Here is a 14844-nt window from a genome sequence, read left to right as displayed (position 1 = left end):
ACCTGAAAATACTATTTGTGGAGTTGGTGAGGAGGAAAAAGTTGTGTAGGCAGGAAAAGAAAATTACCAGAAGTTGGTAAGAACTCTTTTTTTTTGAGCGTTAGAATGGCTGCAGGCTGGGACAAAGTGAGTCCATGTAGACCACAAGTTCTGACTTGTTACACATCACAGAGTGCCTTGTCTACTCTCATTTCCCATACTTATTCTTCCCAATTAAATTTGTTTCCCATTAGCCAGGTTGATGATAATAGTGCGTAAGGCTCATTCTTCTTGCAATCACCATCCTTCAGAGCATAATAACTTAATAAATTATTGCAGAACAGGAATGAAGTGGAATGTCACTTTTTTGGACTTGGTCTGTATTCTGAAGGTGAACGTGGGCATCTGAGAAACACATTTGTAATGCTTTGGAAGTTTTACAAATGAAAAAAAGAAGGTTACACTCTGAACCTGATTGAGAATGCAAAGTTCTACGTTCTCTAGCACTGCATGTCAGACATGGTGGAAAAAGCTATTCAGTGACCTTAGTGCCACCCAGAATTGTTCTGAAACTAGTTCACTAGTTTCTGAAAAACTACTGTAGTTGCAGCAAATTATTAAAACTATCTACAGAATTTTAATCGTACAATTTAGGTTTCAATATGTCAGCAAAACAGCAACGTATAACCCATAGAGGTTGTATCCTGGAAGTGAAATTATCAAACTATTGCTCCTGAAATGTCTGAAAAGTAAAGCTATCCTCCCTAGGTACACAGCACTTTCTCGCTTATGCTGACACATAGGGTGGTGGTGGATCTTTAGCAGCTCCGTTCACAGGATCATCATATGGTGGTAACAGGACCTGCAGGAAAGGAAAAAAAGGTTATATTTTTTAAAAAGAAGCCAGCTGATAAAATTTACAGAAAAGAAAACCCTTAAGGCCTTGTCCTAAAAAATAACAAAAAAAGAGTAAATTAGTAAGCAGGAGCAGAATAGTTAGAAAATGAAACAGTATTAGCTTGAAGAGCCTCCTTTTCAATTTGTGTGCCTGTTTTCATTATGAAGGAAAACATGATTTCTTCTCATTTCTTATTGACTCCAGTGACAGCTTGATTTCAGCCAAAGATCATTCATTGCTGGTACCTGAATTTATTTAATCTGGTGGTGACAGTAGCTGCTTATTCTGCATCTCTCCTCTACCAAGAGCGCTTAAACCATGTCTCCTGGAGGAGTGCTCAAACTGCTAATCCAGAATGAGAAAAGTCCTGAAAACCTCTCTTTCTGAGGTCTCCCTGGAATAGCTAATAATTATTTTGGGGTGGGGAGAAAGAAAGCAAATGGAGAACAAATTACCCAATGTCTAAATAAATCTCCAGTTTTGTGCTTCTGGGGCATTCAGCCATGAGAAGGAAGACCTACATTCCTGATCTCGATAAAGTCAATGGAAATTTTGCCATGAGAGGATTTCACCAGTTCTTAAAGAAGTTGACAACCTGCCTTCTGCAAAGAAACATCCATAATCATCCCTTTTGGACCTCATCCACAACATAACAAAATCAGTGGGAATCTTTCTATAGATTTAAATAGCCTTTGGATGAGGCTTCTGTGGGATAGTTCCAAGGGTGATTCACATTATATTTATGTGAGTTTACAGACATGCATTGATAACCATGTGTTCAAGTACATCTGCGCATATGTTTGCTAGATTACAGACTGGCTACCTTGGCATCTTCAGCCCTTAATCAAAAAAGTTTCATTATTTAGAAAAGGAAATTTTCAGAGCCATCACTCTTTATTAATACCATATGTTTGAGCTTGTAAATGCAATATACTATGCACACATCCACTACATAATCTAAAAAGCCTTGTATTGAAAAGCATTTAACAAATTATGTCAACTTTAAAGGGTGCAAACAGCTTATGGCAGACTACTTATCTAGTGAAATTAGGACAACATATAGAACTTCAAATAAATATTGTGATAAAAATCATAAATATATTTTACAATGTAACCTCAGTAAATCACACCGCTAAACATGTAAACTGTGAAAAACACTACAGTTGAGATCCTCTCCCTAGTGCTGATCATTATTTTAATAACAGGGTTTCTAGTAAAATCCTTGTGTTACTAAAAAAGGCACTAGTTTCTCAAATGTACTGAAACATGTTCATTAGTTGATTATGAAGCAATATAATTAGTTATTAACTCTGATCTACAGATGAGACTGAAAATGAATCAAGTTCACTTTGTGAAGATTTAGCCATCTTATTGCACTCCTGTAATGCTAAGCCCCAAACTGTGGTCCATTCCTTTCAGGTTCAGAGTCCATTTCATCAGGCGTGGTAAGAAATGACAGCAGACGCAATCCAAAAAGCTGTCCATCTTCCAGGTCTACGAGCTGATTAATAAAGGACAATAGCTCTTCCTATGCTCTGGTCCTCTTTTAGATCAACGTGTCCTAAGACTACTATAGTTACATCAATATTATTACTTCAGCACTGAGGTTACTGTCATTTGCAGTAGGTGTCCTGGAGGATTTACTGATATGAGTGAGCTTCTTCATTCCCTTCACTCCTGTATGAAACAAAATCTGTCTGGTAGGAGAACAGCCTCCTGGTGAGGCGTTTACCTCCTGGGAGGTGAGCACTCTGCTTTGCTCTATGGACCCAAAACTCATACGTGGGTCAATGGCCCCAAGGACCCTCAGAAGGCGCTTTCTCACTTATCAACAGTTCAACAAGAAGCGAGGGGAGATAGGAATACCTACAGGAGCCATTTTGGAGAAGCCACTGGCTAAATCCTAAGGCATATGGATTTCTATAGGAATATTCAAGGTATGTGGGGTATGAACTGGGGAGACCACTAAAAAGGTTCAGAAGTTTCACAAGTATCTACAGTAGAAGGCTAAAGAGTATTTGCCAAATGTCTGTAAGGTTTAGGGTCACTTTATTGCTGGCAAAGGTTATTTGTCTGAACAGTTCTATCAGTGATGACTTTACAGGCTTACTCCCCACACATTTTTGTGTTTAAATATTTAAATATCCTGATCTTGCATTCCCTGACATGAACAGAATAGTGATAAAAAATAATGAGTGTAGAATGAGCAGAATTCAAAATGACTACCTTTGCCTAGCAGTGTTCGAGTTAGACAAAGAAAATATGGACAGGATATTAAACAAAGGTTAAGATGAATGAACGTGAGGGACAATGTGTGGAAGAAAGCACTCGGAGTTTGTGGAATACATGGCGCCAGCTGGGACCCCAAGTATCTCACATCATTAGTATAGTAAAAGTCCTTTAAACTAATTTAACTGTTTTACTTTCAGTCAATGTGGTTTTGTTACTGTTACTTAATCATCTGTCAACCGTAAGTCTAAATAATCATCCTTCAGCTTCCACGACAGTTTGAATAACTCTTCAACCACTCTATAATTACAAATCTTGCAACTCTGCCTCTGTAAGACTACCTTTTAATTTTTTTTTGACAAGAACAGATTTTCAGGCCATTACTTTCCCTTAATAATTTTTCCATCTTTTCTCAATTAAGTTTATTTTGGCAAAAGGGAGAAATATGATAAAACCTGAATGATCTCAGCTTTTAACTGTTTACTGTTGAAATGGTTAAGAGTTTACAAAAATCTCAAGGAAAAGAGAATTCCATTAGAATTTTAATCATTTAATTTATACCAAAGTAGCTGAGATGAAAATCTGGGTCAGAGTAGTTTTCCCTTCTCTTGTGTTAATTTTAAATCTCAGCATGGTTTAATGGAAGCAGATAAGTGCCTTGAACATAAAGCAGCACAGTTATTCAGGCAGTACGTTATGCTCTCCAGAGACGTAAAATGGAAGCCAGTCACTGAGCCAAAGGGTGAATTCAGAAACTGGAAAAATAGACAGAAGCTCGCTATTCAGTCTTATCTAAGAACCTAATTAGAATGGATGCAGTCTAAAATAATTCATGAAAGACAAAAATACATGCATATTTTAGGTCCATGGTATCCCCAAGGCAGAATATCCACCAGGGCAACTGATGCGTTTTCCTTCCTAGGCACTACATTTGAGCATTTCCTTGCTTGCTTGTTGTGAGTTGAGAAAAACGTATATTAGCTCTCCTGGATGCTCTGGGACTAATGTTTAGAGTGTTTGAGATTGTCACTCACAAGTTATTATAAAAAGTAAGTACGAAGGACCCCCACTTTTTGGAACTCAGTGATCCCTGTGAAAAGAAGTTCTGGATTTTTATCAGTAGACCAGCAAGCAAGTTTGGAAGATTAGATGGTTGCAGGGTTCAGTCCTATAGGATGCATAAAATCCAAAGGACAGAAGCTCCTAACTTCTTTCACAGCCCCTATAACTGTATTTAAGAACCATGTAGCATTTTAACACCATCCTTTAATATGCAGCCAGAGGAGGAGGTGACATTACTCACTGTTTGTACAGTTGTTTGGTGATAAAAGCATTGCACAGAGACTCTGAGATCAGAGCTCTAGGGGCTCCCAAACCAAGACGGTTCAAACCCACAGCTCCTATCTGCCATATGAATGCTCCAGACACAAGGTTTTCAGTTAGGTTGGAAGGACCATTTTTCACCCTTCTGTTGTCACAGTGAAGCTAAGTATGCAAGAATCCATGGGGAAAGAAAGAAAATAGGAGAAAGTGTGGCTATGTAGTCCCATGGTTAGGGTGCTTAAGTGGGACAGGGAGTCCTGGGTGCTGGGATTTGCTCCCAATACCGTTCAAGCATTTTGTGATAAGCAGTCTTGTATAATATGCAGAAATAATCCAGAACTGACCCATAAGAAAACCTGGTCCTGACTTAGCTGGTGTCATCCAAGTGGTCTGGATAATTGTATTACATAAGCATCTCTCTATTATAAAGCACATGATACAGGATGACCTTCTCTGGAAGAAATAATTACCATACAAGTTTGCCAATGGCTATAACATATTCAGTTAATATAAGCATATGTCATTTCTTATTTTTTACATCCTGGTTAATCTGGTTTTGGAGAATAAGTTTTTAAAGACATTGCTTAGAAATATGCCTAAGAAGAAACACAGGCAAATATTTGTATATTCAAACAGTTTGGAATTAATCTTGGCCCAAAGGTGGGTTTTCGGGGGGGAATTGCATAATTTCAATAATCACTCCATCTTTTTGCAGCTGATTCCACATTTACCTGAACTTCCAGTAGAAAATTTCCTTTCTTCAGCATATGTACAAGTTTTCTCATATTGCTGCAGTTATTCCTGTTTGAACTCAAGCTCTTAGGTCTGTTTGGTGTCTAGTACATTTCTAGAGGAGAAAATGTGCTTAGTCCTGTATGAGCAAACTTAAATATTTGATTAATTGATTATTTCTGCATTCTTAAGGGGCTCACCCAAAACTTACTGAACTCAATAGAAATCTTTCTGTGTCTCCCGAGAGCTTTGTATCGCTTTTTCCAACAGGCATTTGTATTCTTCACTGGGTGGAATGGTACAATTGTCACATAACAGCTTTGAGTTTGAACAGCACTTTGGCTGGCAGCTATATGAAACTTTTGTGAGTTCCCATGGCAGAATACCTTGTTGATGTCTTGTTAGAAACAAACGTTGTTAGAGACAGCTCTAACATACTTTTCTCTAACACCTTCTAGAACAGAAATGCACTTAATGCCAAAAAAACTACATATTGAAAATGTCTATGGTAAATGCTGATGGTTGTAGTGAGCATTCAGGACGTTTTCTCAAACTTTAGCTTTTCAATAAAAACTCCAGTCCTTTACGATGAAGGACTTCACGTTGCATCAATACACAGTATATAGACAGGGACAGGTGACAATGAGTAGTTGAGTGGAATTAGGGTCATCACTACTGCAATTGAATCCTGGTCCTGTCACTGACCTTTTGAGTTTTGACAAATCGTTTGACTTTGTCTTAAGAAGATCTCCCATTTGTAAAGCAGGCATATTATTTGAAACATCTTAAAAGGTGTTGGAAACCTTAACACAGATTTAAAACTCTCTTGGATGAAACTTGCATATGACTGTATGAGACAGGGACTAAACTGTGGAAATATTTACAAACTAAATATATATTTGCAGAAATTTCAACCTATGCCTGGAAATGTTTACCCCAACCTCTTCAGCACAGCTATGTATGCATTATGTATCATTCTTCTGCAGAAGTCACCTTTACATTTCAGACACCCAAACCGCTACCAGGAATCCCTGTGGGAGGCGTGTGCGAATGTGCGGGAAGGAAGGGGAGAGAGGGCAAAAGGAGCCTTTTCTTTCACAGAGCTCACATACAAAGTGTCAGCGGGTTCAGGCCTTGTTCTCTGTTCACTTAAAAAGGGAGGGAGAGTAACCACAAAGTGAATAGTGGTAGGCAGATGGTGAGAGTATGCCAGAGCCGGTGCTGGACTGTTCTACAGGTAAAAGGAACCACAGGAATTTCCTCATCCAGGAGCCTCTGTCCAACCTGCAGCCCCTGGTTTGGTGACGGGACGAACGCTGACACAGCTGCAGGCTGAAATACAGTCACTGCATGCCTTTCCTTTCCCAATTCAGGATAAGTTTTCTCCTCGATGTAGGACAGGGCTGATGCATCAGGTTCAGAGACAACTGAATTGAAAGATGAGGTTTTAACCAGCACATGCCTAGTGGCACCAGTCCTCTACTTGGGGTTCATTTCATCTCAGTGATTCCAGCCCAAGACCAACCACCAACTTGTACCAATCCGATACCGTTGTGCGGTTTGGAGAGGCTTTAATGGTATGCAATCACATTTACTAATTTCATGTTTACTTCCCTGCTCTCCTGTCATTCGCCCAGCCAAGAGGAGTGGAATTTCCTCCCACAGCTGCGGTGCTTTGAGGAGCCATTAACCGCAACCTAAACCGTGCTCAGCTGCAGTGAGGCAAGCAGCGGGCCTACAAACAGCTCTAGAGGGAAGGCTGCCGACGTGACCACCTGTCCGGTTCAAGATAGTCCCAACAGCCCTCGTGTACTGTTGGGTTCTTGACTACGCAAATATTATGAAGATCACCTGGGGAAAACAGATTTCTGTGTGCATAAACAGCTATTGCTGGCTGATTGCTTCATTCTGTATGCAGGAAAGGCTGACAATAATTCTCTCTTTGCAACATTTTCCTGTCAAGTTTGACAATGTGGTTTTCTTCTGAGAAGTCTGAGATTACAGAGGAAAATGTAAAATTAACAATCCAGATCTTCTCAGTAGAGCTCTGTTTTGGAGTCTCAAGGCACCAGGTGGAAGCTATTTCCTTTAGTACTATGTATGACAATGAGCACCGGACTATATGTAAATATCACTGATTATATAATTAATTTTGTATTTTATTTGAAAGGAAATGAGCCTATTAATGTAGCACGTTTTATTGCCTTTACAAAATTTACTGGAAGTTACTATATACACTGATTTTATTGAGACAGACTCTTCAAAAGTTTCTAACGTTTCTGCATGTAGGGTGGGAAGAAGTAGCATTTATCAAGAGTTTCTGAAGAAATGTGTTTTTTCTACAATGGGTGCCTAAGAGTTTTTAAGCCCCAGGCTTTTCAGATGTCTCAGAAGTGAGTCACCTAAGGTCTTCTGCTACTTTTAAAAATTCAGTTCATAAACTGCAGGTGCAAACTGCACCTTTAGGTCATCTGATCTGGTCATCTCTGAGGTAACTTCAGAAAAGTAGGTAATATTTGGCCCTGAGACCAGTAGATCATGCACACTCAGATTATCAAGGGAGAGAGATTGACTGAAACAGTTAGGAAGTATTAAAACTAAATCCATCGAGAATTCAGAGTTTTCTCTTTAACCCCTTAATATGAAGACACACTTTACACTGACTGTATGAAAAGACTGACAGCCTTCAGGGGAAGAGGGAGCTTTTTTCTAGTAGTGAAGAAACAGGAGTAATAATAATTCTGTGGTGAGAAGCAGTCAAATGTTGCATACAAGATAAGCACTGGAGAAAGAAGTAGGGATTAACTTTCATCATGCTGCAGCTAAGAACGTGCATGTAGGGACAGCTCTACTGGGTCAGGTGAAAGGTCCATCCAAATCACAGCAATTAGTGATGGATGATGAAGAAAGAGAAGTGCAAGATGGAACAACAAAAAAAATGAAGAAAGAGCAGTGCAAGCATATATAGTCACAACTTGCCCAGAATATTCTCCAAACTGTCAGAAATTTGAATGTCAAGGACTTGCTGAATTACTGGTCATGTCTTATAGGAATTTTTCTTCCACTGATTTTTCTAGCCTGCATTTGAACCCATGTTGACTTTCAGCACCCGCAAGGTCATGTGGTAAGCAGTCCCACAGCTAATCTAGGTATTACATGAAGAAATACCTTCTTTGGTTTGTTATGAAACCTGCCACTAGCTATTTCATTGAATGCCCCCTAGTTCTTTTGCTATGACAGTGAGTGGTTGTTCCTCCTTTACCTCCTCTGCCACTCATGATTTTAAAGACCTCTATCATGTTCTCTCTTGTTCTGTCCCCCTTTCATCCCACTAAGGATCCTTGCTCCCCTGCAGTGCAGTCTGCAGTTAATTTCTTCATACTAAGAAACTCATTTGACAGTTTTGGGTCCAGGCTGAAGAGAGAGCTCCAAGACCAGGCATGTGGAGAAGCATTACAGTCAGTAGGGTGCTGGTGAGGGAGCTGACCTCCATCTGGATGAAGCTTCCTTCATGCTCAGGAGAGCGGCAGACACTTTCACCCACCTGACCTGTGTTAGATGTTATTCCAGATGAGATCAACTGCCCTTTAGAAGCAATTCTGATAAATAAATGCTTATAAACATCTGCTTCTGAGGTGGCTGTTTGCAACATAAATGGCTGTTCTGGTCAAATGAGTCCAGTCAAAGCAACTGTTCCTGAGGAAGTCAAAGAGCAATGTTTACAAAAAACCTTTCTCTTATTTCTTTTTCTCCTTCCCCTGTCCCCAGATAAAAAAGCCCTGGGTATAGGGCCAAAGCTTCATATCCGAGCCAAATCATATTTAATATGAAATGATAAATGTTTTACTTTGCTTTATGCACAGATGGTTTTGCTTGAAAAGTTTGTCCAAAACGTGCTAGTTAATTACTATTTAAGGGTTTCATGATATGTTGCCTGTCAAATAAATCCCAAGAAACCTTCCTCTCAACATGGACAGGAAGTATTTTCATGTTTATATGTATGCATTTCCTTTAGAAACCACACTAGAATGATTACAGATGGAGTAACTGGAAACAGAATAGCTCAGAGGTAATTTATAACCCCATTCAGCGAAGAAGTAGGCCTCAATGCTGCAAAATCATCTGTGCAAAGCAAAGTTAGAGTTGGTATGTTTTGTTTTCCTTTGACAAAACTACTTGTTTATTCCAAGCCACCAGCTCTCCAAGACACTATTTAAGAAACTTTACACAAGTTTATGGATTTCTGTAATGAAGCAGCACAATGTTTTCAGCACTCCAGATAGAGGAATAAATGTATTTATTAGTAGGACACAGCAATATTTAGGGACAGATTGTGATTACCCCTGTGTGGGAAGAAAATTGGATTCAGGAAGCTATTGTCTTTTTCCGTCATGTGCAACCTCATAAAAGTCATCCAGAATAATGGTGCAATTACCCTCTCCATTCAAAGGCATGGAGGGGTAGTCCACCTCAGGCCACAGACGTCTTTCCTACATCTTGGCCAGCCGTCTACTGCTGCATCTCTAGTTGCACATCATGATTTTGTATGAACAGGACATGTATTTTTTCAATTTTTCCTCCTTTTTTTTCAAAATGAGCATTTGCTGGATGAGCACATGCTTTCTCAGGGGGTACTTGCCTGCATGTTGTTGGTACTGAAGACTTGAAGTATACTTTGACTCTGTGTAATAAATGGTTGATGTGTTGTCCTGAGTGCAGAGACTGTGACAGAGCACTAATCTTTCGATGGACTTTTTAATTACTAACCTGCATCTCTTTCTAACCTTATCTCCTCTTACGATTACGTTGTGTATCCTGTAAGACGGGAACCTAGGAATAGCTCACATGGGGCATCCGAGTTGTTTAACAAGGCTGGTTATCTCCCAAGAGCGTGGTTATCACAGCCGTGCTTGCATTACAGATATTGCTGGAAAGGCTTCTGTCTTATCTTCATCTCACCAGATGGACCGTTTTTCCCTATCTATACGCCTAGGGACATGGGGTGACCCAATGTCAGCCTTTGGGCACCACAACAAAGAGATGGGCCAGTTGTAAAGTTTGGAGGTAGACTTTGAAGTCTCATTATAACATTTGGGAGCAGTAAGATCTGGGATTTTGAGATGACCAATCTCTAGTTCTGTCTTCCATACATATTTTTCACTAATTTTTATTTTTATACAAACACATTCTTTTGGTATCACTATTAAAAAGTAAGGCATAATACTGCCATATAAAATACAGTTTTTCTTGCACAGTGTATTTAGGCATTTCCTAGTGAATGTTGAAGGGAAGACTTTGTTTATAATCAAATTATTATAATACTGTGTTAAAACTACAAAGGACTAGCGTCATGAAAGGTGATGAACTGACAGCTTGAGGGAAAAGTGTTATGTTTATATAAAAATCTGTTGATGTTAGTAAATCACATCTGTAAAGCACCTGTCAACCAGGAACTCCCACAAAATTTTGCAGATATAAATTTGGTACATGAATGCCCACTCAGCCTTGTTCTTTCTGAATTTGAGCGTATGTCACCCAGTTCTTTTAAAGCAGACTCCGCTTTCCTCACAGCTCATAAGACAGAGGACCAAAACCACAAGTGCTGTGCAGTTTGGGACAGACCGCAGTGGACATTCCTGTGTCCACAAAGAGTCCTGAGGGATGCTTGGGAAGAGTGCAGTTGCTCTATGGGAGCCATTAAAGTGAATTGAAATCAGACTGAAAGAATGGTGCAGAAATCACCAGAAGCCATTAATAATCGCAGGAAGCCAGACCTCTCGATTATTGTCACACCCTCAGCAAAAAAACCGCAGCTGGGTGCTCCTCCCTGGTAGGGAGCTGAGCATTGCTTTCATGCAATCTCTAAGAGAACAATGCCACCTACTGAACCATCAGCTGCAGCGGCTCCCTCCCACCTGACTGACGGCTGATGTTCTTTCTGCACCTGCATAGTTTGTGGTGTTGGGTAAGTTTCGGCAGAGAGGCTCGGGGCTGGAGGGACTGGGATGTGCGAGGAGTTCCTCCTCCGCTTGGCAAAGGCCAGGCTTGCACTGTGCAAGGGGATGCGATGCAAAGAGAGCAGATGAGCTAGCGCTGGAGCTGAAGGCAGGACCGCCTCTGGGAAGAGCAGCTCTGCAGAAGGGCAGGGCTTCTAGCGTGGGCTAACTATATGGCTATAAAGCCAGAGCATGGCTAACTGCTGCCAGGACTTTGCCTCTTGCACCCTGCTGCCTTTCCCTGTTTGAGCAATACCTGCCTGAGTGAATTCAGGCCTCCCCCGTCCTTCGTTGCACAGTGTAACTACAACTTGAGCCTGACCTGGAAAATTCACACACGGCTCAGCTTATACACCCATATATCCTTGGCAAGAGGGATTTAAGTTGTCATCAGCTTTTGCCGCACTGATACATATCCTTGGAATTATACTGAAGACTTTGACTCGTTTTCTGAAGCCCACAAAACAGCAGCTGTCAGATGGTAATGAATCAACCCTGTTAGAAAAAAAGGGTCTGTAAAGAAACACTGCAAATTTATAAACACTCTGTTTTTTCCTACATTGCAACACTCCCAATTAGTGAATCAAAAAAGATTTGAAGATTTAAACTACACAACCCCATTTCATGTTTTCTTTTTAATCTAATAATGAACACTGAGAACAGATTTGTCTATTTCTATTGCAAATCTCTTACGAATTGTCATGTATTAGAATAATTCCAATATTTGAGCTGCAAACATAAACACAGTTTTTGTGTTTAAAATAAAAATCTACTGGGGAAAATAGATAAACATGTATATTTTGATCATGTGATTTGACTTGTAAGTAAATTTAATGACTGTAATGACAAGTGAAAATGTTTTGGAAATCTTATTTTTAAACTTAAGAGGGTATTTGCCCCAAATTGACACCGTTAATAGCCTGTTCCAAACAGCACAGCTGGCTTCTGACAGCAGCTACCTAGTAATAGGTGAGACCTATAACAAGAAGTGTGATTAGCAAAGAGCACTAAGCAACAGAGCAAACAGGCAGCATGAAGCAATTCAGACCACAAGGAATGCTGGATTTTAAGACAAAATCCTTCCATAAACAAGGAAGCGGTGGAAGAAAGAGCTGAGTATAGATGATAAGATGGGAATGTTAAAAAAAAAGAAGAAAAAACAATCTCTTCGCTAAGATTAAAGGACAACTGACAAGGGATGGGACTTCACTCCAGGTAGAATATGAAACGCTGGAGCATCTGAATAGCTGTTTGTTAGCAGATGCAGACTGTCATGATACTTTTCTGCAACTCAAAATCGAACAGAAAAGGAGGAAGTGCACATGTTGCACATGCACACTAGCAAGACATGAATGCTGGCATCCACGTGGAGCCTGAGCCCTTTGAAGATTCTCTGATTAAAGACATTGCTCTAGGAATGTTTATAAGCGCAATTCTGCAGAAAAACAGATCAGCATTTAAACCACACTCCCAAGTCTCATGTAGACTATTGCATGTGGTTACTAACTAATCACCCCCTTTACTTCAAGCACTGGGTAGTTCTGCTTATATCTTTTTTTTTTTTCCTTGCCCCTGCTTCTTCCTCTTCTCTGCCTCCTGTTTTACCTGCTTTCCCTCTTGCAGGTTTTATCAGACAGTTTCCACTAGGAAAGGTCAGAGCTCCTCTGCCTGAACTCAGGTGGAGGCCCTGAGAAGGGCTCAGAGAGTGGGACATGCCAGGGGTATTCATTCGTGGCATTCACTCACTTTAAAGTATGTTCATGGTTACTACTCACTGGAAAAAGATGGCTCTGATCTACTGGCCCAGTAATAATGTTATGCATACAAACTGCCATACAAGACCAGCTACCTGGTGAACATTGCCAAGTTTGTAGGATTTTTATGCCACATTATGGAAAATATCTTTAAAGCAAGATTTTTCTCCAAGTTGTCTTCTACTCTGACATGTACCATCCCAAAACTGTCTCAGTAGTTGGAAATCACAGGTCCCAAAGCACCTATCAGAAACAAGAGCTCTTGCGCATGGTTTGTCTGCCTCTGGGCTCCATCTCACACTTCAGTCTGTCTAATTGGCATGAGTCTAAGGGTCCTTCTCTCCGTCCATAGCCAAACTAATCACCTTCCACACATGTAGAATAACACAATAACACAAAGAATGGCTCTTCCAACCTTACCAAAGAATATACTTCCTCTGCCAGAGGAATCATCCAGCAGGAATGAAAGACCTAACTCTGCACTTCTCAAATAGGTCTCCTATTGCTTTGAGAAAGGAAGAGCAAAAAAAAGTGTTGACAGATTAGTTACAGGCTACTTAGTTGATGCCACGTCCACAGAAGGAATGTGTCTGCATTGAAAAAACAAGTAACTTATTAACCGTTGTGGATAAACGTATGTCAGATAGGATCCATTGGCGTGATTTTATTAAGTACGTAAGGATCTAAATCCCACTTTGAAGAGAGATTTATGGCTTTATATTTTATCCCTACTGGCAGCATGACCGGAGATGAAACTTCCATTGATTGGCTTCAGTGAGAGTTAAAAATGAAATCCCCTGGCTGTCCAAGAGCACAAAGGAGCTGTTCCTGCTCCGGAGAACAAAATGTCTAACTTTGGGCTATCTATCTGCTGCACTCGTATGCTGGCAATTTTTCCAAATTGGAAGAACATTTCCATGGTACTGCTGTCACAGTTTAAATTAGCGTAGAAAATTAATCTTCATCCATGGTGTGCTTCAGCAGTTGGCAGGCAAAAGCAATCCCAGATTGGAAAAGTGGTAAAAATAATCTTCAGGTTACTATGGTTCATTGCGGGGGAGCTACCTAACTGCCATGCCAAAATCTCCAACAGATACCTCCAGAAACTGAGGGGAGAGAAGTATTGGAAAAACACTTAGAGGGGGGAGATGGTACCATATCCCCAAGTGACTCTGCTGTAACTAAGGTACACAGCTGGATCCCCAGGTCCCAGTGTTATCAGCCCCTGGAGCATAAGAGGGTCACGTCTTCCCACCGGCTGGGGTCCAGGCTATTCCACTGCCCAGAACCAGCTGGTCCCCCCACCCCGTAACACAGTCTGTTCATGGACTGCCATGACCACCATGTTCATGTGGTGTCAAACTTCGATCAAGGGCCACAGAAGGAGGACCTCTCCCCTAACAGGGGCAGCAGGAATATCCCGTGCACCACCTGCAGTGGGGAGGACATCCGTTTGTTCCAGATGGCACGCTTGCAAAAAGGATGGCTTAAACCACTTACACTGAGTGACAAAAATCAGATTATCTGGTAGCCGATAACTGTAACTATCAGTTTAGTTACAGTTCAGATCTATGAGCATTATTTATAAGAACCAGTTTGATTGGGGCGAACTAACTGGAAATTTCTGTGCTGGGAATTTCCCCCCCAGGTCAGTTCACACTTAAGTTGTTCTCATGGCTCTGACTGGAGAGAAGCAGTCAGACGTGGGTTTGAATGAAGCTTGCCTCCACCCCAAATAAATAATTCAAAACCCAGGCTGTTAGCGACTCTCTCTCCTCCTGCCTCTCTGGCTGGGCCTGAGAAACTCTTCCACAGCAGCATTGCTCCTGAGCCTTTCTGTACTCCTGAACCAGAATTTTGGGTGAATTTTTTGGTTAGCTGATAAATTCCCAAACAGCTCTTTCTATAGGACCTGATCTAATGTCATCTCATT

At 40.6% G+C, this 14844-nt stretch overlaps 1 protein-coding gene across 1 annotated transcript in view; it reads right to left on the bottom strand.

Moving 5' to 3' along the window:
* Window positions 1-378: 378 nt before the first annotated feature.
* Window positions 379-14844, bottom strand: part of LAPTM4B (lysosomal protein transmembrane 4 beta) — a 72167-nt gene continuing 57701 nt past the window's right edge. The window contains exon 7 of the mRNA XM_009275511.1: window positions 379-841. Coding sequence (XP_009273786.1) covers window positions 767-841 — 75 coding nt within the window. The 3' untranslated portion in view covers window positions 379-766. The remainder of the gene's footprint in view (window positions 842-14844) is intronic.

Source organism: Aptenodytes forsteri, unplaced genomic scaffold (genome assembly GCF_000699145.1).
Source record: "Aptenodytes forsteri isolate BGI_AS27 unplaced genomic scaffold, ASM69914v1 Scaffold208, whole genome shotgun sequence".
NCBI classification, from domain to species: domain Eukaryota; kingdom Metazoa; phylum Chordata; class Aves; order Sphenisciformes; family Spheniscidae; genus Aptenodytes; species Aptenodytes forsteri.
The sequence above is the reverse complement of the archived record's forward strand: the minus strand, read 5'-3'. Positions and strand labels throughout refer to the sequence as shown.